The sequence below is a fragment of the Opisthocomus hoazin genome, chromosome 6 (genome assembly GCF_030867145.1).
Source record: "Opisthocomus hoazin isolate bOpiHoa1 chromosome 6, bOpiHoa1.hap1, whole genome shotgun sequence".
NCBI lineage: Eukaryota > Metazoa > Chordata > Aves > Opisthocomiformes > Opisthocomidae > Opisthocomus > Opisthocomus hoazin.
This window is the reverse complement of record NC_134419.1, coordinates 68890178-68917644: the sequence shown is the minus strand read 5'-3', so window position 1 is coordinate 68917644 and position 27467 is coordinate 68890178. Positions and strand designations below refer to the sequence as shown.

At 38.2% G+C, this 27467-nt stretch overlaps 1 protein-coding gene across 1 annotated transcript; it reads right to left on the bottom strand.

The window, feature by feature from the left end:
• On the bottom strand, positions 1-27390 carry SMC3 (structural maintenance of chromosomes 3). The gene is made up of 29 exons (XM_075423722.1): positions 27237-27390; positions 23035-23110; positions 21625-21663; positions 20750-20817; positions 20316-20387; positions 20051-20130; positions 19407-19485; positions 17590-17707; positions 16848-17023; positions 16581-16661; positions 16166-16330; positions 15504-15625; positions 14879-15092; positions 13139-13242; positions 12823-12922; positions 12179-12339; positions 10663-10804; positions 9304-9454; positions 8191-8343; positions 5741-5892; positions 5361-5519; positions 4446-4553; positions 3933-4041; positions 3025-3272; positions 2698-2910; positions 1803-1994; positions 1458-1635; positions 799-905; positions 1-483 (listed from the first exon to the last, which is right to left on the bottom strand). The coding sequence occupies exons 1-29, from the start codon at positions 27249-27251 to the stop codon at positions 412-414; spliced, it is 3654 nt and encodes a 1217-aa protein (XP_075279837.1). The 5' UTR covers positions 27252-27390; the 3' UTR covers positions 1-411.
• Positions 27391-27467: the final 77 nt, after the last annotated feature.

Below are 27467 nucleotides of genomic sequence, written 5' to 3'. Positions count from 1 at the left end.
TACAAGTTACAGCGATAAAACCAATCATTTTAATTGAAGCCGTTAAAAAAAACCCACGTAAGGCAATATAAATGATAAAATTATACTTAAGAAGGAATAGCTAGCACTTTCTCAAAAGCTTTAAAACAGCAACAGACACTTTACAAAAGATCTGAGGGAAGAGAATAAAATTTCCAAACTACAGGTACTGTATAAAGGTAACATTAACAATAATCTTATAAAATACAGCAACAGAGACAAAGTGGATACTCAAGCTCCTTTGAAACTAAGCCTTCTGGGGTCTTGGTTAAAATGTATGTTCAAAAACTATTTTAAACAAGGACTAAATACTTCGTATTTTAAATTTACAGGTCCCTGGCATAAACATAGCACTATACACATCTTCCAAACAAGCAGTAAGTACAACTTCGTTTAACCATGCGTGGTGTCATCTTCTACAAAGTCTTTGGCCATTTCTGCTGTGATCACATCAATATGACTAACCTGGGGGAACAAAAAGAAGTATACAGTTACTACAGTATCTCCTGCAGAATAAGGCAGACTTATTTCTGAAGGTTCCAGGACTCAGCAACAGGCCTGTAACAAATTTCTAATTTCCTTTAAAGAACATGACAAGGGACACCTGTAGATATTTAAATTCTTTTTCAGTAAGGAGAGAACTGTTACACAAGACTGTGATATAACTAGAAATCCATCAATGACATAAGACTGATTCACTTTGAAGTCTTGTTAAGTCAAGTCTCAAATGCACAACTTTGTAAGGTTCTCAGTAAACACTACAACTAAAACATTATTTACCTTGTTTCTGAATTTTACACCATAGAATTTGTCAGCAGACTCGAGCAGTTCAGGCCTAAAAGTTGTTGTAATAAACTGAGCATGTTCAGCTAGTTCCATAATCATATCTGAAAAAGAACACAAAAGTACTTTATTAATGTAATCTTTTCAATAAAGCGAGACAGGTCCTAATATGGAACAGGTGAAGAGTTTGCTATTCCTTATTCAAAATGAGGTTTTGGTTAACAAAAACACTCCACAAATCAAGAAAGGGTCCACATCAGGCTTTTACGTTTTATCATTAGTTCCAGTATCAACTCTGACAAATTCAGCCACTCAGAAGTTTAATAACCCACTGATTTTGCTACGACGGAAAACAGAACAAGCACTTTTCCAACAATGCAATGAGATACAAGTTGATTTTCAAAATCAAATTACACTTCAAAACAGGACTATTTCCACCACACTGAAGTGTAGTAAGGCGACCCTTTAGATGCAGTCAACAACACAGAGCTTCTACCTAAAACCACGTTCACGCAAGCTTCAGAAGGCACAAAGTTAAAATCTAACACACATGTTGGGGATACTCAGAAATGTGCCTTTATGATTAAAAGCTCAAGCATGAGAAGACAGACTATCACCTTCAATCACATTAAAGTTGAATAAAGGTAGTCAGTTACCTGAAACAGCTTTTCTGTGCTGAGCATCCAAGGCTTGGTCGATTTCATCAAACAAGTAAAATGGAGCTGGATCACATTTCTGGATAGCAAATATCAGGGCTAGGGCCACTAAGGATTTCTGTCCACCTGACAGTTGCTGCATCTCTCTCATTTCGCCCTGCTTCCCTGTGAACGATACCTGAGAAACAATGCAACAGCCAAATGATTTCAATATATTAAACCGCAACATCACTTGCTACTATAGCAAACAAACAGGATCAATTAAACATGGACTTTAAAAAATATAGTTAAAATGCAATTTAAATGAATATTTGGAGTACTGAAACACAAATATTTTTTCTTTACCCTTATGCCAACTCCAGTGAACTGGTCTACAGATGGAACACTGCTCTGAGATCCAGATCCTCTTTCACTCTCGGTGCTGCCTTCACCTTCATCCTGGGACTGGTTGCCCTCCACATCTCCCTTCTTCATCACTAACGTGGCCTTGCCACCAGGGACTAACTTCTGGAATACTTCACTGAAATTTTTTGACACCTAAAAAAGAAACGGTCAATACACCAGCTCATTTTCACACCTTGAAATCAAATGCAGACAACAGCTGTTTTCACACGATCACACTAAGTATCTGCTTCAAAGGAGAGATCCACATTCACTCTCAAGCAGAGGTGAGAACCATACGCGCTATACAGAACTTGGTTTAAAAACACTTAAGCCAACTGTTCTTGTAATATGAGAATTTTCACAATTTTTGTCAAGAAAATGGTAGAATTAAAGCATAAAACAGCAGCAAAAGCAAGCATGATTGATTTCACTAAACTTCAGATGAGATCTCAGTTAAGCAAGCGACCTTTTAAGAGAAGACTTCACACACTTTGTAGTTCAGATCCTTTGTTAACATTAGGAATCACTTTCACTATATCTGGAGAATGGATTTTGTCCAGGATTTTTTACCAGACATTCCCCAGAAAGGACTGTATGTAGTACAATGAGATTCACCAGAAAGGAAGCCTTTAAGAGGTTTAAAGAAAAACTAGAGTTCTAATACAACCAAGCTGAGCACCTATTTAAAATCGTAGCCTGTTTCTTTTTCAGTATCTAAAAAAGCTCAAGCTACATGATACTGCCTCCTACTATTACAGAATAGATGTACTTAACTGCTTCTTCCCATATAGCTGCCACATAATAGGACAATTTGATTTCAACACCACTGTCTTTACAATTGTTGCTGTTTTGTTACCTGTTTGAAAGTCAGCTGAATAGCCTCATATTTCCTGAGTTCAAGGACATTCATCAGCTCCATGATAGATTTGTAGCCCCTATCCAGTTCTTCTTGTCTTTTTATCAATTTTTCCTTCTGCTCTGAGAAATTCACAAACTGATCTAAAGCTTTTTTATTAACGTGACTGTATTTCTTCAGCTCTGTATTGCACTGCTCCAGTTTGCGGAATAACTGTAAATGGAAAACATTAATGTATCAAAGCGACTTGCAATTCTAGCCATAGTTAATACTCAAGATGTAAATGATAGTAACACTTCAGGTCATGAAACTAAGCAAACTACTTACCTGCTTTAAGCTTAAAGTCTGATACTTTTCAAAAGCCTCCTGGGGAAGTGAGCCCAACTCTCGGATTTTCTTCATACATTCCTCTTTCTTCTTGAGAAGCATGCCTTGTCTGTTAGTCATTTTTTCAAGTTCTTTTGTATCGTGGTTAATGGCATCCATGTGCTCCTTTTCCATGTTCTTCCAGCGTTCCATGCTCTTTTGAAGCTCTTTAATTCCTGCTTCCGTTTTGTCAATAGAATTATCCAGATCTGATATATTGGGTGAGGGCACAAAAGCCAAAGTGGTAAGTCTTACATGCAAGCATAAAATCAGCAATTATCCAGTCAAGTATTTATGAAACAAAAAGATAATCTAAAGGAAAAAAATTATTACTATTATGGACTAGAAAGTTAATTTTAAGACAAAAAGCTGAAATTCCCTGTCTTTTCTTCCCCATGAATATACAGCTTACAAAAAACCTAACCAAACATACTAAGGTCATCCCGCTGAAGTCTAGAATGAGAAGCAAAACAAAGTCTGAGCCATACAGATGCTCTCTCCTACTTGACAGCAACTTAGTTTTAGATATGTTAGACAGAATTCAAGAACAACTACACAAGACCATGCTCGTATGAAGGTTGCTTCAAAAATACTATGTGTTGAAGCCAATGTCTTATCATCAACATGTACTTCTTGGTATTACAGTGTGCAATTGTGGATACTTTTTAATGTACAACATGCACAAACTTGTTTCCCTTATCTTTTGAGTCAAGTTCCAAAAAAAGCTGTTACACACTATTTAACTACTATAGCATATTTGAATTTAATGATTACTTCTCATATTATGGTCTACTTCTAAACAAAATATGGTATGTGTGAACTTTCAAAACCCTGCAGAATTTTCTTTCAAAAAAAATGATGCTACCAACCATCTGACCGTGCCAGCGTATCTTTCACTCGTTTGTTGATAGCCTCAAGTTCTGATGTTGTGGCAGTAAGAACTGTCCCACCTTCTGTTTCTCGAAGCTCATTCAGTTCCTATGGGACAAAGTAAATGCCACCAGGCTTCAGCATGGAGGAGAACAGAAGTATAAGCTAGACAGACAAACAACTTATCTTCTGCTACTCTACATATAACTGTATTAAATATTTCAGTAGTGTTTTAGAGAACAGTTACATTTTCAAACAAATCTGCTATCACAATGGTCCTACTCATAAATCCTACTCTAAATGCACAGTCTATGTCTGTCAAATATTCACACGTCTAAAATACTGTCCTGAAATGCAAGCAAAACACAACTCAGCTTGTATACAGGGAAGCAAAACCCATCACAGAAAATGCAGGGTAACGAATGAGTATTTATCAAACAAATTAATACCTTAAAACGCTGGAAATAAACCAAAAACAGATTGCAAAAGTACATTTAAGAGAAAATCCTTACTTGTTCCACTTGGTCTAATCGTTTTCTCAGATTCTCATTGAGATATGTTTCAACTCTTGTGATAATGCCTTCTAGTTTAATCCTCTCATTCAAAAGCTGTCTGTTTTCCTGGGGGGGGAAGTACATTAATTGCCTTAAGTGACTCCTAAACAACTATTTTTTCCTCGTTAAAATAATTAAACAAAAAAAAAAACCAGTCTTGACACAATTCTGTGTATTGAAACATCACACAATTTTTCAGACTGTTGCTCTAACGTTAACAGGTAGAAAGAACCAAATGGTAAGTATTTTTGCAGGTGCCTAGTGTAAAAGTCAACCAAGCAAATCATTAAGCTTCTTAAACTGTATTAGCACCTGAAGCCAATTCTTTAACCCAGAAGAGCTTTAGCAAGTATACTTAAGTAGTGTTTTTTCAATGACATGGGTGTCAGACATAACCTTTGTTTTTGTGTCATCTACCACAAGCTTAAAGGCATTGTTTTATTTTCCCACACTGTGCATCATTCCCTTCACAGAATCATAGAATGGTTGGATTGGAAGAGACCTTACAGATCATCTACTTCTACCCCCTGCCACGGGCAGGGACACTTTCCACTAGATCAGGTTGTTCAGACGATATCTATTTGTAGTTATTGCTGTAAAGTCCAAGAGCAGGAGCAAGGAAACTGTAATGATTCTATCACAAATAGCCATAATTCTCACACAATACAGCTAGTAAAATTCACCCTGCATTTGAGAAAAACATGCAAATACACTTTGCAGATGAGAAAACTCCAAACATGCCTACTTACTACTGATAAAACACTACTTTAATTATACTATATTCATAAGTGACTTTTCATACAAAAGGACACAAGTAAGTTTATTTGCAAGAAAGGTACCATATTTAATGACACGACATTTTCATTTCCTTACTTGCTGTAGTTGTCGAATTTCATCATTAAGAGCATCCACACGTTTCTGATCTTCAAGACTGAGCTGAGACAACAAATCAGTCCCCAGTTCTGCTTTTAACGATTCTCTAGTGGACTCCATAGCATGTAAACTTGCCTCCAGGCTCTGCAAACTGCGTTGCTATGGAACAGATAGTAGACAGAATTAGCCCTCAAAGCCATCTGTGTATTTATACAAATTTCACTGTTCTGTTTACCTAAACATATTTTTGTGACACCTCTAGTCACCTCTTCGTATTTCATATCATGATGTTAACCAGAAGGGAATGCAAGTTTATCAGTAATATTAATGAAACAATTACTACAAAACCAGTAATAGCTTTCAATATGCCCATACTATACCTTAGGCATAAATGTCTTTTCAGACTGCTGCCTTTTCTCCTTCAGCATTTTCATCTCTGACAAGATACTGTCTCGAGAGGCTTTGAACTTTCTCTGCTGTGTCTCAATTTGCTGCATTTGGTTCATTAGCTGGTCAATCTCATTATTAATCCATACCATGGGCTAAGGAAAACTCTGTCCTTGTTTTAAAAGGCATTTTACACCTACCGGTACCTTCAACTTTTATTCTGTTTGGCATATTCAGCTGCCACCAAAATAAAAAACAAACAAGCTAAAAACCCCACAAAATCAAAATACTCAGTTGTACATACGAAATCAAGAACCATCAATGAAAGTAACTTGAGCACTGTTAATTTTACAAAATGGCACTCAGAAGAACACAGGGATACATTTGAACTTGTAAGGAACACTCCAATCTGACAAAATATAGAAGAGCAGATGGCTACATTTAAGAAGAAATACTGGATCAATACAATTATCCCTTACTCAATTCTGAGGCAACAAGTGTAATTTGTTTGTGCTAATTTTGATACAATGGCTTAAGTCACAGTGCAGAGCTTGCAGAAGATTCTGTTTTAATTTACGTTGCATCGATAACATCATGTTACTCCTACTACAGTGTCTATTTTACCACTACATCAACTTAAATGCCCTAAAAAATTCAGTAATTCCCCTAAGCAAAGGTTACAGTAAACCACTTCACTACATACTTAAAACATTTTGGGAAAAGTGAATGAGATACAGAACAGGAAGTCAGCAGGAATGGACACTTTACTTTCAAAACAACTGAGGTCTGTTTGTGTTATGTTCCAAAATTTACTGTCAGACTGCAGTAACAGCTCTTATTACAGTCACTGATCTACCACAGCCAAAGGGTATGCCACAGAGTATTTGACCCACAGCCCCTACAGATCCAACCTCAAAAAGAAACCCAGGCCTAAAGATTTTTTACTTAAATGATAGCAAGAAAGATATGTCAGTTCCAAAACAGCAGTCCTGGTTAAAAGTTAAGTTATACTGAAGCCAAAGTGTCTAACTAACTGCGGAATTTCACTACCAGCGGTAGGAATTCAGGCTCCCATTTCTAGGTACAAAAAGCAGGCTAGTTGTACAATGCACACTGGGATTAGTGTTAAAATTAGTTTCTGCACAAATCCTTTTAAAACCATATGACTACATATCTCTAGTTTAAAAAAGAAGATCTAAGGAAGGAGCAAATGCCACACTTAAATACTTAATTGTAGATACACAAATTGGATCCTGCACATTGCTTACAGCTAACAATAAGAAGGGTGAAAGATATTCATTACTGGTGGTGTATGTAAAGCCAGCTGGCAAATTCAGTCTAAGTCACGTTTAACAGACTATTTTCAACATTCTTCCACTGACTTAACAAGACATAGGTACATATTTTGCTAATCAGCTGTGGATCTAAGCACAGGCTTCCGTGTTCTTCTTATCTGCTGCCCAAAAAATGTCTCTCATGCACTGCTGCAGGTCAAAAGACAAAGGAGCTCAGGTCAGAGGACAGAATGACCTGGATAATGGAGAAGAAAATTGTATAAACCTCCCTTGCCCCTGAATTCTAGATATTGGATCTCAAGAGGACACTGTATCATTAAAGGGCTTAGAGAAAAAAGGTGAGTTACTTGACTTTTCGTACAAAGAGACTGAAAAGACGAAGACTGTCAAGCAACTCAAGAGTTTCATTGTAATACAATGCTTAATTATAATATAATGCTCTCCATCTCTTCCCCACAGCACACGTGGACTACGTAACACCAATTCAGGACACAAGTACTAAAAATATAGCATGAGTCAGAAGAGGCAGTGAAGATTAATACAGCTAACAAGAATATCTGGTTATAGGTTATAGTAGTTGTACTACAACAAACTCTACAAGGAATAGAGCCTCATCGTTTTGGGTTTAACCATTTCTCTAAGCTTTAAAAATGAAGATCAAATTTCAAATGGGGACAGATCACTAAAGTTTGTTTTTCCTGAAGCCTACAGTGCCAGCCACTCTTTGAAGCAAACCACTGGACAAGGTGTGCTTCAATTACTTTTTCAGTCAAGCTTCCCTATTATGGAAGTTTTAACAAAAAATTAAACAGCAGTGGTATCAAAACTATTTCTTAAGTAGTTGCACTGATCTAAAAATGACTTTAAAAAAGAATGCAATGGATATGTATTAAAATCTGTTCTTTTCACTGTGTACACCAATTTTCACATGCAGGGGTTTTCTTTGTTTCTGTTTTATCTTTGGGGTTTTTTTGTTACTAAAACCCCTACAGTAACACATAGAACCAATTTGCACAAACAGTCAAAACAAATGCCCCAGCTAATAAGTAACATAAACAGAAGTTAGTCTATTGTTTTTCATCTATTCCTGCAACTGCAAAACAAAGCCTTTGTCCTCACACCACCTTTCCACAAGAACAAAAGGATATTTTCAATGTTTCTGCGTAAGTTTTCATTGAGTTTTGCTTCAAGTTCACCAAGTTCCTCTTCTGCTTTTCTGACATCTTTTTGCAATTCAAGCCGAGATTTCCTTGTATCGTAATAACCTCCAGTCAAAGCACCACGATGGCTGACTTGATCACCTAGGAGCGTAACAGAATGAGACTACAAATTGCATGCTATATGCTCTCCATAATGTTCAGAGCCGTTTCTACAGTACAGTTTAGCAGATTAACTAGAACATTTCAACTAACCTACAGAAGTGCTGCATGAGGAATCACGTATGTATGCTTACAGTAATCAGGGAAGTGTTTATTTCTGTATTCAATTTAAAATGCATTTCCTTTCTCAAAACCAAGACAGACTGCTACAATCTCCTTCAAGCATTAGCTGATTTTTTTTTGTTGTTTCACAATCAACTTCTGAAACCATGCAGCTTGAAGGAAAAAAATACTTGTATTAAGGAAAAATGCAAACGCCTAGCACTACCAGTTTAAAAAAAAAAAAGTCGCAGAAAACAAAAGAGAGACTGAGTAATCACCAGCATCTGTGGCTTGTAGAGTATGCCGTTACCAAAAAATTAATCACTTCCTTCTCAGACATCCTTAGGAATTTTTTCAGACTGACTTTAAGAAACAAAAAGATAACAATAAACCTGCCAGAAATCTGTCCTCCAAGGACAGACAATAACATGAAATGCGGATTATTTCAGAGAACGTAACATGTAAGTGTGTCTGGTACACAAAAGAATTCACCTTGCACTAATCAGCAATTAAGGCCATACATTCATACCCTAAACACCCGTTTAAGTTTGTGGAAAACACCATAAATACTGCAGGAAAACAAACACCTGTTAAATTGGATGAATACAAACCTAATCTACTTTACAATTTTCAGGATGCAGACACAAATTACTAACTTTTAGATCGTAAGAAAATTCAACAATTTGTGTACTTAACTAAGTGCAATCTTGTACATCTCAGTCAAGTATAGTATTATTTAAAATAATCTTTTGACAACGCTAATAGACCACGTTTAATGAGCCTCACATTCCCATGGATCCCATTCTTATAATAAATAATTTATAAAATTGCAATACTTACCTTCCAGAGTAATACAATCCATAGTGAAAGCTCTGGCCAACTGGGTAGACACCTCCATGCTACGACAAATTAGAGTCTTTCCAAAAACGTGTTTGAATGCTTTGTCAAATCTTGGATTGTATCTCAGTTTACTGATCATAGGAATAGCATCCTGAAGTGACAGTGATTTTAATGAGAAGAACACATTGATACAAATACAGCAAGTATATTGCAACTAATTCACTCACAGAATTCAAGAGAATCAAGGAGAAAAACTATCATCAAGAGTAAAAATAGCATACACTCTAGCCTTGTACCAAGAATTTCTAAGTTTAGCATATCTCCAATTCACTGAATATTAATACTGGCTCCACAATCAATAAACTTATAGAATGGAGACTTCTGGAGCTGTGTATACCGTTATTTACATACAGGATGTCAGACCCTGAACTCAAAGCACAATGCTGTGAATGATACGTTGGAAATCAACAGCTGTCAGTTGGTAGGATGACACACTGACTGAACATTCCCAAGACAAACACATAAACACTCCATGGAAATCAAGTGCAAGACTTTCCAATTTTAGCTTCTAACAGCTAGGCTTGAGCCTTAAGTCAACTAAGAGTCTGCCAGGAATCTCATCTGAATATTAAATTGCTACTGAAACAAGTCGAGTATAATAAATGAGCAGTAAATTTTTTTCCTCAAAAAAATTATTCTTTTCTGTAGGGAGCAGGACACGTTAAGACAGTTTTACTAGTAAAGCCCTTCCAAAACAAAGACACTAGAAGTCTGATTGTTTCCTATTTATTTTTTCCCCTATGTTTATCTGAGGAGAAAAAAAAAAAAAAAAAAAAATCTATTTTTTAAAAACTTAATATACCATGTTACTGTAGGAAGCAGTTAACATTTACACAATTAATCCACTGTTTTTAATTTTAAATAAGAGGAGACACTTTCCTGAAATGTATTTCAGAACTACTTTTTAAATGTTTGTCACTGAAGGTTTATTTGTGCATTTTTAAATATAAAAACACAACTCAATTCCAATAACTTTGAGAGATTGTCCATAGATCTTCAGCTTTTGTCCATGGCAGTGTTTCAGCTTAATTACAATTCAGCAATTCAGACAATTACCAGGTTACAATAAAATTCTACTTCTTCTAAGTATCACCTATTTACTTGTAAGGTGAAGTTAAATGTTAAAGAGCAAATAGCTGTTAGGAAGAAAGTATGCTGAAAAGCATACATTAGAAGCAGTATTTCACTGCAGACATTCAAAAAAGCAAGTGGCGGGCAATAAGCAATATATACAGACAATTCAAAATACGAGGCTTTGTAATTATGAAGTAGAGGAAGGTTCAAAAAAACCTCACTCACATTAGTCTCAGGATAAGCAGTATCTCTAACATCCAGCTTGTTCAGAGGGAGGAAAGTAACTTCTCCAGGAAGGTTCATTTTGTTAAATTCCATTAGGATCTTTGTACTGACCTCATCAGAATCCACAATGTGATAAAACAACCTAATTAACAAGCCCAAGAAATAAGAAAAACTTTACTGTGCTAAAAGCACCAATGTGTTTGTATGGGAACAGTAAGCATGCAGGTACCATTACATAACATATCAATATAAAGCTGCACTGCGTTTTCTCTTCAAGTCTGCACCTCAGAATAAGCAAATGGATATACTCTATTCACTTCCACTAAAGTGGAATCAGCCAACAATTCTACATTCCACCCTCCAGTCACAAGAGCAGCTCAATATGCGTACAGTGTCACTGTGTACATAGCGTTTTTTTGTTCAACTGCAAACCTGCATCTTCCATACCATTTCAATACACAGTATTCACCCCTCTTTGCATGGATTTACAGAGTGTGCATCTTATGCCTCCGTACACAACCAACAGAGAGCACATCTACCTCCCTGTGCATGACTGGGAGTAGCATCAGAGCGACTGAAGTAAATGATCTTTCCTCTGCAAGTTGAACTACATTTTGCTTGTTACTGCTTTTTCCAAACTATGGGGCACAACAGGATCCAGAGAGAACTGTGAAGTACTTTGAAGAGACACCCTTGTTCACACAGACACAGATGTTTCACTTGAGGGACTGCATTTCAAATTGTGGTAGCATCAACATTTCTACGTGAGTTTGCAAGATCATGTCACCTTTGCCCTCCCTCCTGCCCTTCTGCCACCACCTACATTTCATCAGAACATGAATTGGTATGACTGCTCATGAACTGGAAGAGAGGACTGATCACACAAAAAGACAATCTGAATTAACTGGAAGTGTCAGATGCTGCAGGAAGTGGTGGATCACCCAATAGGCACTTACTTCTTCTAGAACACATTACACACAGCCTCATTAACACTCAACATCTTTTCAGATAGCTTTTCAATAGCAGGTTTTGACAGTTCAGAGATCATCCTTATCCATGAGATTTTCTAGTGAAAATTTTTTCAGATTTTCTAACATGAAGTAATTCCTATTGATTGTTATCACTGAAACATCAGCATTGCTCACTGGCAAATTCTGCACACCAGAAGATTCCGTCCACTTTATTCAATACAGCTCAGCCTCACCACCAATCCTCCTCGTAAGTGTCAGGAGTGTGGGTCTGGGGCCTTTTTTGGGGTCTTTGTGTGGTGTTGTTTTAGATGTTTTTAGACAAGATCAAGAGCAGCTAGGATTAATTGTTAAATGGGCAGCATTATTCTTAGTTCCTTCTGAAAAGGAGTGGCAGTTTGATCATACTGTATAGAAGGCACTTTGACAAAAAAGGACAAGAGCTCAAGTTCAAAATAATAAAACTTTCAGTAGCAACAGGCATCAACAACTAAATTGTAACACTCCAGCTGCTTTAACTTAAGTAAAACTAAAGAGCATGTAATTACCTGTTCCCTGCAGTAACTTCCACACAGGTGTAGAAAGCTGGTTCACACTCAAAGTTATTCATCACAATGCCATGATAGCCATTTAGAACATGCTGGTTTATACCTTTTCGACGGAAGTGCTCCAGAACTTTGTTTATGCTGTCTATACCATTCAAAATGGCCTGTTAAAATACAACTCATTATTGTACTGCAGTTGAAAGATGTAGAAGTAATATCCGTTTCAGCTTTAACTTTGTGAAAAGTCATAACCTTCTTTCTCGCCAAGTTCCTGCTAACAGACCTACAGCTCTAACAGAAGATACCTAAATATTTGAGTCTTTCACTTGTCAGGTTTGATTTTTATTGTTGTTTGGGGTTTTTTAAGGCAAAAATATAATCGGAACATGTTTTAGAAGTATTCCATTTCTACCCTGTTTCCTTACCTCTCCTCGATTACTTTGAGCTTACAAAACTGATTTCCATGTAGTTCTAGCAGTGTAAGTATTTGAAAAACTCAGCTTACAAATATAACTTGTCCATCTTAATTATGATGGTAAGACCATAACCAAAAGAACTGTCATATCTTTCAGATATGACTGTGAATTGTCCTTTAAGAATAAGAATGAAAGCTTCCACAAGGAATTCTAAAATACAAGGTATCTTACCTTTCCGGTTGCTGCCCTGAGAAGCTGCTGTTTCTTTTCTAAATCTTCCCGCTTTGCAGCGAGAGCTTGTTGTTCTGCATTCTCTTCTCTCCACAGGTAACTACAGAAAAATAATTACAATATTTTAAGTATGAATGAAGTCTGAAGATTTTTTTTATTATTATTCTCAAAGACTGCTAATCTAATGGGAAGGCGAAGTGCAGGGGTTCATACATGGCTATATTTAAAAAACATACCTACATGCTATGTTAACAACTACACTGTTGGGATCCTTCACATTAAGTGAGATTCAGACATATTTCAATTAATTACTAACTTTCTTTCGCTCTGTAGTTCATCCTTTTTATTTTTCACTTCATAGTATTTTCTGTCCAGTTCTTCAACACGAGCCTTCACTTCATTAAGATCCTGGTCCAGTTTCTAACGCAAAGAAAAGAACAGTATGAAACTACAGCTCCCTATATTAAAAAAAATCTTTGCTTTATTCAATACTAAAGTGCTACTTAAAATGCAGAAAAAAATCCTACGAACATTTTAACCAATTTACAAGAAATTGCAAAAGCACTTAGGATGAATACATCTTTGGAAGGGAGCAGTAACAAGGTGAGGTTATCAAGTAGACTGCAAGGCAGACCCTGAGTTGAACTGTGCATCTGAGTATTACAGTGAAACCACTCACTAAGTCACAGCAAGAAACTGAATCAAAACAGTAACTATCATACACATAACTATGTGTTATCACGCTCTGTGATAACGTTTGTGATAAGAACATACATACTAGTCTTGCGTACTATGCCATACTGCTATTAGTCAAACATCTTAGCCTGCTCTCCAGCTGTACTTCACCACAGCTGCTGTCAACAGCATGCTGTTTTAGCCAACACACAGACATGTCCTCCTCTTGCTCATTTAACACTTCTCATTTTCAAAGCAGCTCAGGGCTAGCACTCAGTTAATGTTTTCAGTTATGCGTGTACAGGAGGACTAGCTGTGTTCTCAAAACACAGCCAAGTTTTTCCAGCCTAACTCTGCAAAAGCTCTCCACCATGTTCACCCAAGACACCTCCCCTTTGAATAACAAAAGGCTATACAACTCTTAGCCTAAGCATAAACTGACCTTCCTCAAGAACAAGAAAACCAAGACATGTTTATAAAAGGAATCAAAGGCCACCCCTCAAATTTAACCTCTTCAATTCTACAGAATTCTTACTGAGCCATACAATTACAAACAGTCAGTGGTAAATGCCATTTCTTTCATTCACCAACTCATTGAGCATGATTACTTTGCTAATGTGGGCCTCATCCAAACAGTATTTTAGCAGACCACCATCATCTTTGTACCACTACTTTCCCAGATTTTGCCCGACTGATCCTTGATTTCAATAGATACATTACACAAAGGCCAAGAACACTGCACCATCAGCACATGCAGGGTAGCAGCACTGGCATTGGATGCTTTCCCACCATAAGCGCAAGGGTTTTCACGCCTGTAGCTCCTAGCAAGAGCAGTATTTTTGGATTGTGCTGCTCTGTTTGCAGTGTAAGAGCCATTTCTGAATGCAAATTAAATCTAAAAGTTACGCAGATAATACGGAGACAGACTAGTCTTCTAATGTGGATAGGGACCCAACTTCTAACTAGCTGCAATCATGGTGCAAAGGTGCAGCGCTTGCAGCACAGTTTAAAAGATACTCTATTTAGCAAAAGTAAGGGAAGAGTGAAAATAACCGATGTGGATCTCTAAAAACGTAACAACTTGTTATCTATATGAAATGCCATGTTCAACACAGGCAAGAGCAAGGCAGCTCTAAGTCTCTTCCTGCAAACTCAGGCCAAACACTTTGGGGAAAGGACCAGAAAGTCAACATATAGAGTGAAGTTAGATGCAGTGCTAAAGGGAGTTTAGTTTATCTGCAGATGTTTTCAATAATCCATTTTTAAAAGACTGCACCCACCAGAAAGTCTCATCTGCCTTATAAACAGGCACTAAAGTCTAATTGTCCAAGACTAGACTGTTTAACCCTTCTCTCAAAAATACTGAAAGCTGAAAACTTACACTGTACTGTTCCAAATTTTTCTCCTTGTTCGCCTCTGTATCCTCTAAATCCTTGTGTATAGCTGCAATCTGCCGCTTCTTGTCATTGATAGCTTGATCTAAAGACTTCAGTTCTTTCTTTATCCACTTATCCCTTTCTTCTTTGGAAGTGAACTGGCTTCCTCGACCTTGTTTTGCGTAAAGATCTGTTCTTTCCTGTGTAGCCTGTGCAAGTCTATTTTGTGAAGGGAAAGACATGCTGTATGATAAATAAATATTGAACTTCTTAAGAGCAAACATTAAGAATTACCATAAGAATTTTCAGAGAGTGCCAAATCAGGCTCTATGTACCAAATCAGTAACAAAAAGAAAAGGAACGTCATAAACCATAAAATCACCCAGACTTCACAAAACAAAGTCGACAATAGCCCACAAAAGTGGTTAAGTGTGAAAATTAATTTCACCAAATACTGTTCCCCCCGACCATAAAGGAGCTTTCACAGACCATCTGTAAGTACATATAGCTAGCTCATTCTCAAGCAACAAGTACAACTCTGAGTTCATTACACAGATGGATAGTATTGATAGTATCTTGGTTTTTTTTTTTTTTAAATGCTTTGACTCCACGTTGTAGAATACCACACACCTAGCAATTCCCCTCTCTTCTTTTTCTTTTACACTGTTGAATTTCGGCTCCGTTTCTGCTAATTCTTTCTGCTTCTCCTCAATTTTCTCAAGAAGCTTTTGCCTCTCTTTTAACAGTCTTTTCTGCAAGTCAGACAAAGCAGTATTTAAAGTTAGGTAATATCCAGAACTGTATTTTTAGATAAATACACACTTCTAAAGAATAATGTAATTCTAAGATTGCAAGATGCCATTGCTTATCTGATACTACACTGTTTCAACACTTAACAGAAGTTAATTCAGTTCCAAATACAAAGAGGGATGAAATCAAGCATTCTCACAAAGCTTAACTATGCAAGCAAGGAAGGTCTGTATATGCCAAATAACCAAGTTCAAATTAGTGCCACAAACAAAACCCTCTTTGCCAAAACTCACAGCAACTAAGATCAAGATAATTACAGGTGCTTGATTTTGCAACATGCACGATGATAAATACAGGATCATAACACAGGAGTCTATGTTTACATTCCTTGGAAGCACACTAAAGACATGACTAAAAACTAAGGTATCTGTCCAGCAAGCCTTAGAAAATAATGAAAGGCCACCGTCTAAACTCAAAACTTCAATGTACAAGTATACTACTCCGTGCCAATGACATTTTAAGACTTCACCGCTGTTACATACCCTTTGTTCACTGTTGCCAGCTAATTCATCCTGCAAGTCTTTAGCCTTCAGCTCTAATTTAGTCCTCTGTTTAATCTGCTCCTGTCTTTCAGCACTAAGTTGTTCCTTCTCTTCTTTCATTGCTGAAATCTTTGTCTTCAGTTCTCGAACTTGCCGTTCTATTTCCTATGCAAATTTAAGCATGCAGTATCTTAAACTCTGCACATACATTTCAGTATCTATCAAAACTCACAAGATTGTTATTATGTAGATCAAGATACATTAAAAATGTGAAAAACTTCTCCCGTTTCCAAACAGGATAAAAGCATAAAATAGTATTTAACACTGTTTTAGATACCACCTCCCAATCCCCCCCAAAAAAACAAACACAAAGCAAAATACACTTCTGGAGAGGCCTTGTTAAAAGTATTTTTACCTCCATTTTATCTCTAGCATCTTGCTGTGCATCTCTCAGCTGCCTGGATTTCTCTCCACTTGTCTCTCGTTTGGCAGAAAGCTGTACGGAAATATCACCAACAGCTTAAGTAGTGAGATTCCATTTTAGTGGTAGTACCAGAAAGAAAATAATTTGTTAAAAGTAGTGAAGAACACTGACAGGATTCTATCAAGGAATATAAGGAGACCTTGACAAAAAGCACATCAACAGCTGATGTTATATTTCGTATTAGCCAAGGTATTTTACCTCGTCAAGCTTAGCTCGGGTTTCATTAAGCTCCTGATTATAAATGGTGTATTCTAACGCTCTTCTCATTTTATCCCATTTCTGGTACTGAGCCAGCTCTTCTTTCTCCTCTTCTAGGGTATGCAGTCGTTCTTCAATGTATTTCAACAACTCATTGATCTTCTCTCGCTTGCCCTCTTTAGAAAAGATGACAAGATAGAATGTTTAACTGAACTTCAAATACATTCCCACACCTTTAAAGCTACTGAATCTCCTCCAGTGATTAGCTATTTGTTAACAGTTATGAAATTTGAAAAGGAGAACCCATGTCCAGAAGTTCCCCCAAAAAATCTCCTAACAACAGGCCTGCTGATACCAGCTATGTAAGGCAACACAAGCATGCACTCTCTTGCTCACACACTTACAATAACTACAGACTATACTACATAAACGCTAGCGTTTGCATAGCAGTAGGCATCCCAATTTTTGAATCACTGCCAGCTGACCTCACTCGTATTTCAAACGGTACAAACATCCCCATTAGCCTAGCTAAAAAGTTTTATTACTAAAACCACACATGAAGCCACTTATTAAACCTTTTGAGGTATTTAAAATTCAGGAAAGAAATATGATATGCTCTGTATCATTTAACATACCACAAATAAAATCTATCTAGCAACTAGCTTTACTGAAAAAGACATAAACCTTAAGAGTTAATGGAATTACTGTAGCATAAAACTTTGATTTCTTAAACTATTTTTACCTGTTTCTTTCATTAGTGAAATACTCTCCTCTTTACGTTCATCATAGACTCTGGTACCAGCTACTTCTCTTAGTAATTTCAGCCTTTGAGAGTCAGGAGCTGTGGCCATCTGGTTGATCTGAAAATTCAAGACCTATGATTTGAATAGCCTGCTCTGGATGTATGGCTAACTACAACAGATCAAAGATTACACCTTTTTTGCTGTGCCTGCTTGCCTGAGGTTTTGGCAGGAGAATTCAGACACCTAGTATATGCCATACTGCTTTCCTTTTGAGACAATTACTTTAGGATGGCAAATATTCTGCTTGTAATGAATTTTTTGGTTTTCAAATGCTACCAGATACTGCTAAAACTCAAAATACTAGTATGACAAACTGAAGAAATCATTACCTGCTCAAAATTATGTTTAGGGAAACTCAACCCTGGGCTTTAAGTCCTGGCGCTAAACCAAATAGTTTAAACACCTCCATAAAACCACACCAAAATGTTGGTGTTCTAAATCTGAGAATAATTCAGGTCATTTAACACTCATTAATCCAACATTAAATCAGTCATACAATTAAACCCAATGTAAAACTCACTTTCCTTCAATAGAATTGCAGTGGTTGCATCCTTCTATGAGGTAACTGTTTCTAATTTGTATTCTATTAAAACCAGTATGTGTATTTTGGCTGTAAGTCATGTGCACCAATACCCACTACTAAACACAAGTGAGTTTCCAGCTGCAGTTGCTTCTTCCAAATACACATGTTCAGCTGTATAGGAAACTTTATCCTGATAAACATCTGAGCAACTGTACTGTTGGGTCAGCACTTCTGCCATTAAGTGCTCCTCAGGTCTCCTGCATTCCCCTGTTAAGTATGTCTTTCAATAATCTTTTGGAGCTGCCAGTTATCAGTGTCTCCATGATGCCCCACCCTGTGAGCCATTACAAGTAACCTGTCCTTTGTCTTCAGACCTAGGTCTTCTCTGAAAGCTCTGGTAAGACCTTATTGAGGCCTTCCAGTACTTAAGGAGAGCCTATAGGAAAGATGGGGAAAATCTTTTTAGCAAGGCCTATTGTGACAGGACAAGGAGTAAAGGTTTTAAACCAAGCAAGGGTAGATTTAGACTGGACAGAAGGAAGAAATTTTTTCCAATGAGGGTGGTGACACACTGCAATGGGTTGCCCAGAGAGGTAGTGGAGGCCTCACCCCTGGAAACATTCAAGGCCAGGTTGGTCGGGGCTCTGAGCAACGTGATCGAGTTGAAGATGTCCCTGCTCACTGCAGGGGGGTTGGGCTAGGTGACCTCTAAAGGTCCCTTCCAACCCAAATGATTCTATGATTCATGCCTGGGTCTTGGAAGACCAGTTAATACAGGCCATGCTGCGAGCCCTTTCCCTACTGTGTGTTCACTTTTCCTGCTTCCACATTTTCCATTCATCCTCCACTGACAGTATTTTTAGTTCTTAAAATTCTCTACAATTACTTTATTGCCTCATTTTAAGGCCCAGAAATCTATGAATTTACACTGAAACAGTCATAGGAAATAAGTTTCCTTTGTATTTAAGCACACAGAAAAGCACACAACTGCAAAGATTAACATAAAAAACCCCAAACGTCTAAATACCAACATTACAGACATTAAAACTTTCTTCTTAAAATCAACATAAACTACTAAACCAGAAATATTTGCAAAAGCATCTACAAAAACTGTTTCAAACTAAATGGATTTAGATTTTGGTTTACTTCTGCAATAACTGAACTAAGTTTGGCATCCATGAAAAATGCTACTCTTGATAGTGATTTCTTCCACTTTGCGAAAAAGAATCTTACCTTTCCTTGCTTGACAATATAGTAGGGATTACTGCGAGAAAATCCAGCACTTTCAAGAAGATTCATCACATCATTTTTCCTGAAATGTTATTGCAAATCTATTAAAAACACTTACTGTAAAAGTGACAGCTGTAAAAATTCAGTAAAGTACCACAACTATACATCACATACTAAAATCACTGTGTGCAACGCATGCTGTTTAAAGAAGCTTCTTTTTTGATAATAGCCAATTCTAAAATGAGAGAATAATAATGGAAAATATGTAAAATACTACAGTGTTGGAAAGAGATTAAGAAGCACCTTGAAACAAAGAGGAGGCAAATACAGGTAAAGATATCATAAGGAAAGATATGAAACAACTCTTCTATTTCAAAAAGCCCTGAAATAAATATTATATAAGCAGTTAAACACCATGTTAATGAATTAATTAAGCTGTAAATTCAAAGTCTGCTGTCTACTGCACAAAGACTGATGTCCTTGCTGCCAAACTACCGGTACTCAGTATTACACAACTAAATTAGTATGGCTCATGGACCTCCTGAGAATTAATTTATTTCAGGCTAGAGATGCAAGTGTTCGGTGTGACTAGATAATTTTACAGAAATACTACTAGTCTCATTCAGCTAAGGAAAAGAAATACCTACGTCACCATTTTCTTGTCTAAGAAATATTGGTCCTTCTTGGCTCCAATGACTCTGCGAAGTGAGACTTCCTCTTTATCAATCTTAAGAAAAGAAAACCCAGTAAATTTAACTGCTTGCAGTAGGTATGTATAACTAATCTAGAATGTTTATAGCACTTTCTACCAGAACTGACTGAAAAACAGTTACCATACTGAAGACTTCTGTAATACTGAGATACTAGAGTCCAAAGTGATCACCTATTTCTGAAGTAGTGCATTCAACTTACCGGTAACCTGTTGTCCGAATTGTCAAAAATAATTTCCACAAACGCTGAAATGACACGAGGACCTGTACCTTCCTAAGAAAGAAGATATTTTGGTTAGAAAATTCCCACCTTAGAAGGATTTTGAACCCATTTATCTCCCCCTTTCCCTGACAATCCCACTTCCCTTTTCCTTCCAAGGATTTGACAGTCAAGACCATTTATGTAGGTACATACATTTTTGTTTCTGAAAATCCTGGATACACAATCACCAGTGTGCATTATCAGCCTAATGTATTACTCTGTAATATATTCCACTTTGCCAAAGGGAAACAAAAAATGTTAAGGATACTTACAAAATAATTGTCTCAAAATATCCACAGCCCAGCAATTTACCATTTTTGTAGTAACATTCAAATGCATTAGCTTTAGTCTTGTCGATATACACCTTTACTTACATGCAACAAAGCCAGTCTCTGCTCTGGGCGAAGATGACTGAACTCATCACTGAGGACAAACTGAATTGCTGTAATAAAATAGTAAAGAAACAGAACATCTATTCTTTACTTTAGGGAGATATGCAGCAATTTCTTTAATTCAAAATATTCTATGTTACTGTTGTATAGTACAGTCATGCCATTGCTAACTTACAATACTTCTTCATTAAAAACCTGCTGGATCTTTATCACTCGGCCTGCTGTGCACTAGAACTTCTCTGAAGAAGTCTCATTGTTGCCACCTTACTAGTTCACTGCATAAGCATTAACACTGCTGCACAAGTAGGGGTTCATGAGCTTTCCTCCACAAATACACAGCACACAGGCTGGGTCAAAAATACTGCTACAATACTTAACACTTGCCAATTTATAAAGACCACCATCACAAAGACCACTATGACCTCTGGATAGCATCTCTGTTCCTCCACTGATGCTCCCACCCCACAAAGTACCCCTCATAACTGCAAGTTAAAAGGTTGTATAAGCTGTGCCATACCATACTGCTAAAGACTCAGAATTTAGCCACTAAGAATGTCTAAAGTAACTGCAAACATCACAATCAGCTTTCAAGGTGGGTGACTTTTAGAATCAGTTTCCTCCTGTAAATACTTTTCTGCCATTTAAAAAATTTTAGAGGGCCCTTAGTAAGAGAAGTTGAACAGTGGGGAAAAAAACTGGAGGTAAGTATTAAACAAGTGGATTGAGATCTGCCTTTTATCATTGTCAAGTACTGACCAATCTGTCAATCCTTGTTGAGGAGGAACATCTGGTAAACCAACTTCTGGCAAAAAAAAACAACCTTGGTTATGTTATCATATTAAGAAATCCATGCCTACCATAAAAGAAGTTGCTTTTTCCAGATCCATTTCTTCCCACTGAAAATTAAAACACATAGTACAACCTCAACTTGACGTAAGTTAACATTGCAATGTACACTAACTTTTGCATATAAATATTCAAGAACAGAACCCAAATATAACACAGCCAAATAAAAACTCAAGGGAAAAAGGCAAACTTCGTAGGTGGATCACTTCGTCATTGTCTGAGAACAAGAGAGCAGTCTTTTCCCCACTCAAACACATTACAATGACTTACCAACTCCAACACTATTCCACAATGAGAATAACGGTTAAACCAACCCTATTTATTCCCATCCTTTTCTTTTTCATGCCGATCTCCCAGTGGGATACAAACAGTAGACCTAAATCCACTACTTCTGGTTCTGGCATCCATTTTTTATATTTAACCAGAGGAAATCACTTGCCTGTACTTTCAGGTTGACTGCATGAACTTCAGGTAGAGTATGGACTTCTTAATACTCCACTTGCTAATTCAGCAATGCTTTGTTTTAAAAAAAATTTAAGTAGTACTATTTCTATTTAAAAAATAAAGGTATAAAAACACTGCACTATGCTAACATACAGTAAATTCAGCATTCATTCTGATGTGTTTCAGCATTACCTTTAAGGTCAGCACCTACTGTATTAATTTCAGCAGCAACGAGCATCCCAAGGCTTTTCATCCCTTCCTGCCTACATGCCCTCCAGAGTAAATCCTGACTACTAAGTTTTTATGTCCAAAACTGACTGTTTTCTGTTGGGTCAGCAGTCTCAAAGTTGCTGCACAATCACTAAAATCAATGCGAATGAAAAGGCAGTACCAGGCATCCATGGGCAAAAATACGAAGAGGTGTGAGAATGGTGGAAAACAACTTGCTGTTAGACTAGGTGTTTTTTATTAAACTACATTTTGAACTTGTATTATACTTTTTACCAGTCCACAATCCATAAATTCATTCCTCCAAAGCTGGAAGAAAGAGGATCATCTTCTCTGCTGCAGTTCATAGTAGCTAGTGTGCTTACTTATCAGAAAACATCATATTTACACACATACACAAAAAGAAGAATCCCATACAAATTCTCTGCTGCTGTTCCTGTAAGGACAGCCTTTAAAGGGGAGTCTGGCTCATAGAGATCCGCACATATGAACTAGTTTACAGCCCTCACTCAGTTTCTGAAAACTCTGATATACCATTGTCACAGTAAAACTGAATGTTAGCATTATGTTGCTGTAACTGGAATACGCCTTGCGATATGCTGCAGACAACTGTAAACAAGTCTCCAAAACAGAAAATACAGTCATCAAATAGCCCTTTATAGTTTTTAATATTCTGCCTATAATGTGAACATCATCTGAAATAATAGTGCAACTCTAGTTAGTGTTAAAAGACAAGTATCAGAACTTACCAATGACGTTGTGTTTTGAGCTGAATGGGTCCACAATGGTTTGGTCCCTGTAGCTTCGAAAGCCCTGAATGATTACCTAATGAGAAGAGCTTGTTATTTTAACAAAGTTAAAACAAAGTAAAACACTATTCTTGAGCAGTTTTTGAACTATGAGATTTTACAGAATATTTACATCACTTAAAATATATTTGATTTTCCCCACCCTTCTCACACACACTTCATCCTTCCAGCTCAAGATCAGCCACTTGTGTCATAAAACTTGCCCCTCACCAAAGCATCACTTGTGGGGAGAAAAATCTGTCCCTGATCACAAGAGATGCTGGTACTTATCTAGGTGAAAGCACAGCGAACAAGAGAGTTCTGACAGTCTTTTTAAAAAACTACACAAAAAGATGTATTTGCATGAAGTATTACACACAGGCAAGAAAACCCAAATATAACAAGCACTTATCCTAGTAGGGCCAGATTTATATTTAATTTTATAATGCAATCCACATACAGCATAAGAATTCTATTTGCAAGTTCTGCAGACTGCAAAAAACTATATCAGACTCCCTATTTTACATGCAATACAGTCTTACTTTGTTTTACTGTGCAACCTAAAGGGAAAACTAAAAAAGCACGCTATCTTGGTTCTAGTGAATTTGGTTCCCAAATAGACAAATACAAACCTACACAACTGACTTCAGGAGCCACACAGCAAGCAGTCCTAGAAGCAGCATGTTAAATTTCAACTACCCAATTTCAGCGGTGATTTTGAGGTTTGCCAGGCCAAGTAACATGCAAGGTACAGAGTGACAATATCCCAATACTTCAGCAGTTCTGCACAGCAGCAAAATTGAGCCAACTTCCAGCAGGCACATCCCAGCACTAAGCAACCTTTCCTAAACATTAAAGTTGTGCTGAAAGACTACACAGCAGGCTTGCCGTGCTCAGTAAGACATCAGCAAGTCAGCAGCCACCTGAAAAGTTCCGATGTTTGCAGATCTTTCAGCAGGAACGCTTACAAAAGGACTAAAGTCGACATTTGTTATGTCATTCGCCCAGCTCTTCCCCAGCAGAAGAAAGATAGTTAAAATAATGCCATTGTTTCACCATGATAGCTGTCTTAAAGAATTACCTGTTAGGAAGAAAGCAAGACGTCTTACAAGACATTTTTCAATGTTATTACTGCTGAAGTTTAGAATGTGAAATTATTTAGGCTGGTTTGTTTGTAAGGTCTATGGTTCCATCACCATTTTCTATTTTTCTGAACATGTCATTGTTTCTCTCACATCTTCAGGTATGAAAACAGCCCGTATTCCAGAAGATGGACATGACACTTGGTATCCAAGAAGCACATACAAAACTTCAGCCAAAAAAACAGAAGCAGTACCGTAAACATTAAAGCAAGCCTTTTCCCTCTACTACAAAAGCCTACATTAACTGTGCACCTGAGCAACTCAAGAAACAGCTACCTTCAGAACCACACTCCTATTATGTAATATTCTATCAGCATGCTACACAAACAGTGGGGAAAAATCCTGTCCATAAATTTCACTAGACAAAAGACTGGCAGAAGAAAGAGCCCTGATTTATTCATGTCAAGCTCGGTCTTAAGTCTTTCTCCCACTATGTGACAGCCCATTATGCAGGGCTACCACAGAAAACTCCTCTTACCACTTTAATACTAACGGTTTAAAAAAAAATAGTGAATGAAAATGCCATGTCAGACAGCAAATCACACACTCGAGTTCATAAAAACTGAAATGAAATAAAACTTAAAAGGCATTAACTAACTTTTGGTCAGAAATCAGAGTCATTCTCTTCCCAGGCACTACTTCTTCCTTGTCAAATCCTCTTCGCAAAATAATTTCACTGTTGGAATCTGAAGCTAAGAATATGGGTAGGCAGAAAATTACTAATCCTTGACCATCAAATATCAGACCTAAGCAACAGCAGCTATTTTGGAAAAGGAATGGTCTGCCACTTGCTCCAACACTTTGCTTATCTAAATCTTTTTTGAATTGGAACTGTCTGTGCTCCTTCTCCTCAGGCAAGCTACAGTTCTCATTAAGTACCTGACCTGTAATCAGATCTAAATCCAAAGCAACCTTATTGGAAGTAATTAAGGATTTCAGAATGTAATGGACCAAACCACAGAAAGCGAGTTTAAGACAATGTATTAACTGAAGACTACCCAGTCACTGTGGCTGTGAACACAGACCCCCACCTCCCCTAAGACACCAGTCTGCCTCATCTGCCAGATGGAGACTTTTGCAGTAACAGCAAGCTCTGCCTCAGCACCAGTGGCTTTCAAAGGAAAAACAGCAATGTCAGATCTTACTCAGGTCTTGCCACCAACTCTAGGCCACAGCAACTATAGTCACTCAATCTGATTTTGAAAAATACGCAACAATTTAAAAAACCCCAAACCAACATTTGGCAAACAATGCTGCTTCCCAATTCACCAGACATCAAGACAAAAAATTAAAAAAATGGGCAAAAGTTTGGTCTCTAGTACTTTTACAGTTTACCTATCATATTCTAAAAACATACAGATCCGAATAATTAATCTACTTTATTCTCATAAAAACCTCAAAGCCTCTACAAAAAGGTAAAAACAACCAATCATTATTTCTTGGATATTACTACAGAAGCACAAACTTTTACCACCGGCATACTGGGGCACCACAAGAGTATGATACAGGTGGACTCTGAACACCATTTTACCCTGCTCTCAAAGTTTTTTACTACATGGTTTCTCACTTCATCCATCCTACATACTCTGAAACATTGTAACTTCTTTATTGCCTTGTATAGCCTCGAATTAAGACCTAAATTATTTTAGTCTTCAAATTCCAGGAATGATTTCTGGAAGGCAACAAAATAACGGATACGCTCTCTTCTATAGCTCCTAGAACAGTACTGGTTATCAACCACCTAAATTTTTTTTTTTCCAGATGAAACTCGTTTCGTCTGTTCTGACTGAATTTAGACTTCTTACTCTGATTCTGTATACTTTTGTGCAATTCAAATCTGGAGAACAAGAATTCTTATTCAAAGACTTTAAAGCAATGTGCACACCTGCAATGACAGAGTGATTTACTAACTCGATCACAAGGCATTTGAAACACTCCCTTGTCAGACAAACAGTTCATAAAAACCTGCTTTTTATGTAAAACATGCACTTTCAAACATGATAAGGTATTCTTAATAAAGATACCCATAGGGTGTCAGAAAGCCAGGTTAATTTTGAGTCCACTGAGGAAAGAGAATCCTAGTAAGCTTCGTACGAACATGGACAAGCAGTGGTCTAAGAGCAGCCATAAAGTCAACTATACCGTGCAATACGACTGCACGGATATGCTACAGAAGTAACATTAATGATCGCCTCAATCCTGAAGACTGTTCGGAAATGGTCCACACAAAGGACCTTCTTTTTAACTGAACATTAGCTGTGGATTGCTTGCCAAGGATGAGGTATAATAGGTTAAACAGTCCATGCCCGGGGGCCTAAGGCATCACCCCAATACCAACACTATCTGTTGTTTCTCCCGGGGGATGGGGCAGACAAAACCAGTTTGAAGTGAAACCCCAAATACAGTCACATTTCCCCACTGAAACCACATGCAGATTAGAAAAAAAAAAAACACCACCAAAATAAAAACCCAAGAGAACCCACAACTTTAGCAGCTGAAAGATGCCGCCTGACAGCTGAGCAGAGCCATTTGCGGAGAAGCCCCGCGAGGGCAGGAGCCCCCCGGCCTGGCCCGCCTGGAGGGCCGGGACACCCGGGCTGCCCCCTCCACAGCGTTCCCACAGGGCCCGCGGACGAGCCCCGGCTGCAAAAGAGCCACCCCGCAACCCCGCTTCACGGCGGCAATGAATGAAACCGGTCGCGGGAACCGGGGGAGGAAAGGCACCCGCCAGCCTGCGCGGCGGACCTGCTCCGCGGCTGGGCCGGGGACGATTCCCCTCAGCAAGGGCCGCGGTCCACCCCCCCAACCCCCCTCGCCTCGGGACAGCGGCGAAACGAGCAAAGGCCTTGGGACCCGCCACCGGCCAGCGGGCCTCTTGCTGCGCGCTGGGACCTGGCAATGCCACTCGCCCGGAGGGTGACGATCCCCCAGCCCCGGGGCGGGGCAGGGCCGAGCCAAACCGACCCAGCGAGGCCCAGGCCGCACCGCACAAGACGGGCGGCTTGGAGCCCGCCGCCTTACCTGCTTGATGTACATGTCTGCGAAGGATGGGGGAGGCGCCCGCCCCGCTGCCTCCTGCCGTCGCTCAGCCCGCCCTCACCGTCTCTTCCCGGCACAAGTGCTCGGCGTGACCCCCGGGTCGCCGCCGCCTCCTCCCGCCCCGTCAGCCTCCCCAGACTTCCCAGCGCAGCGCCCCGCTCACCCCTCACGCAAACAAAATGGCGGCAGAGCCTCCCCCAACCCGACCCGGCG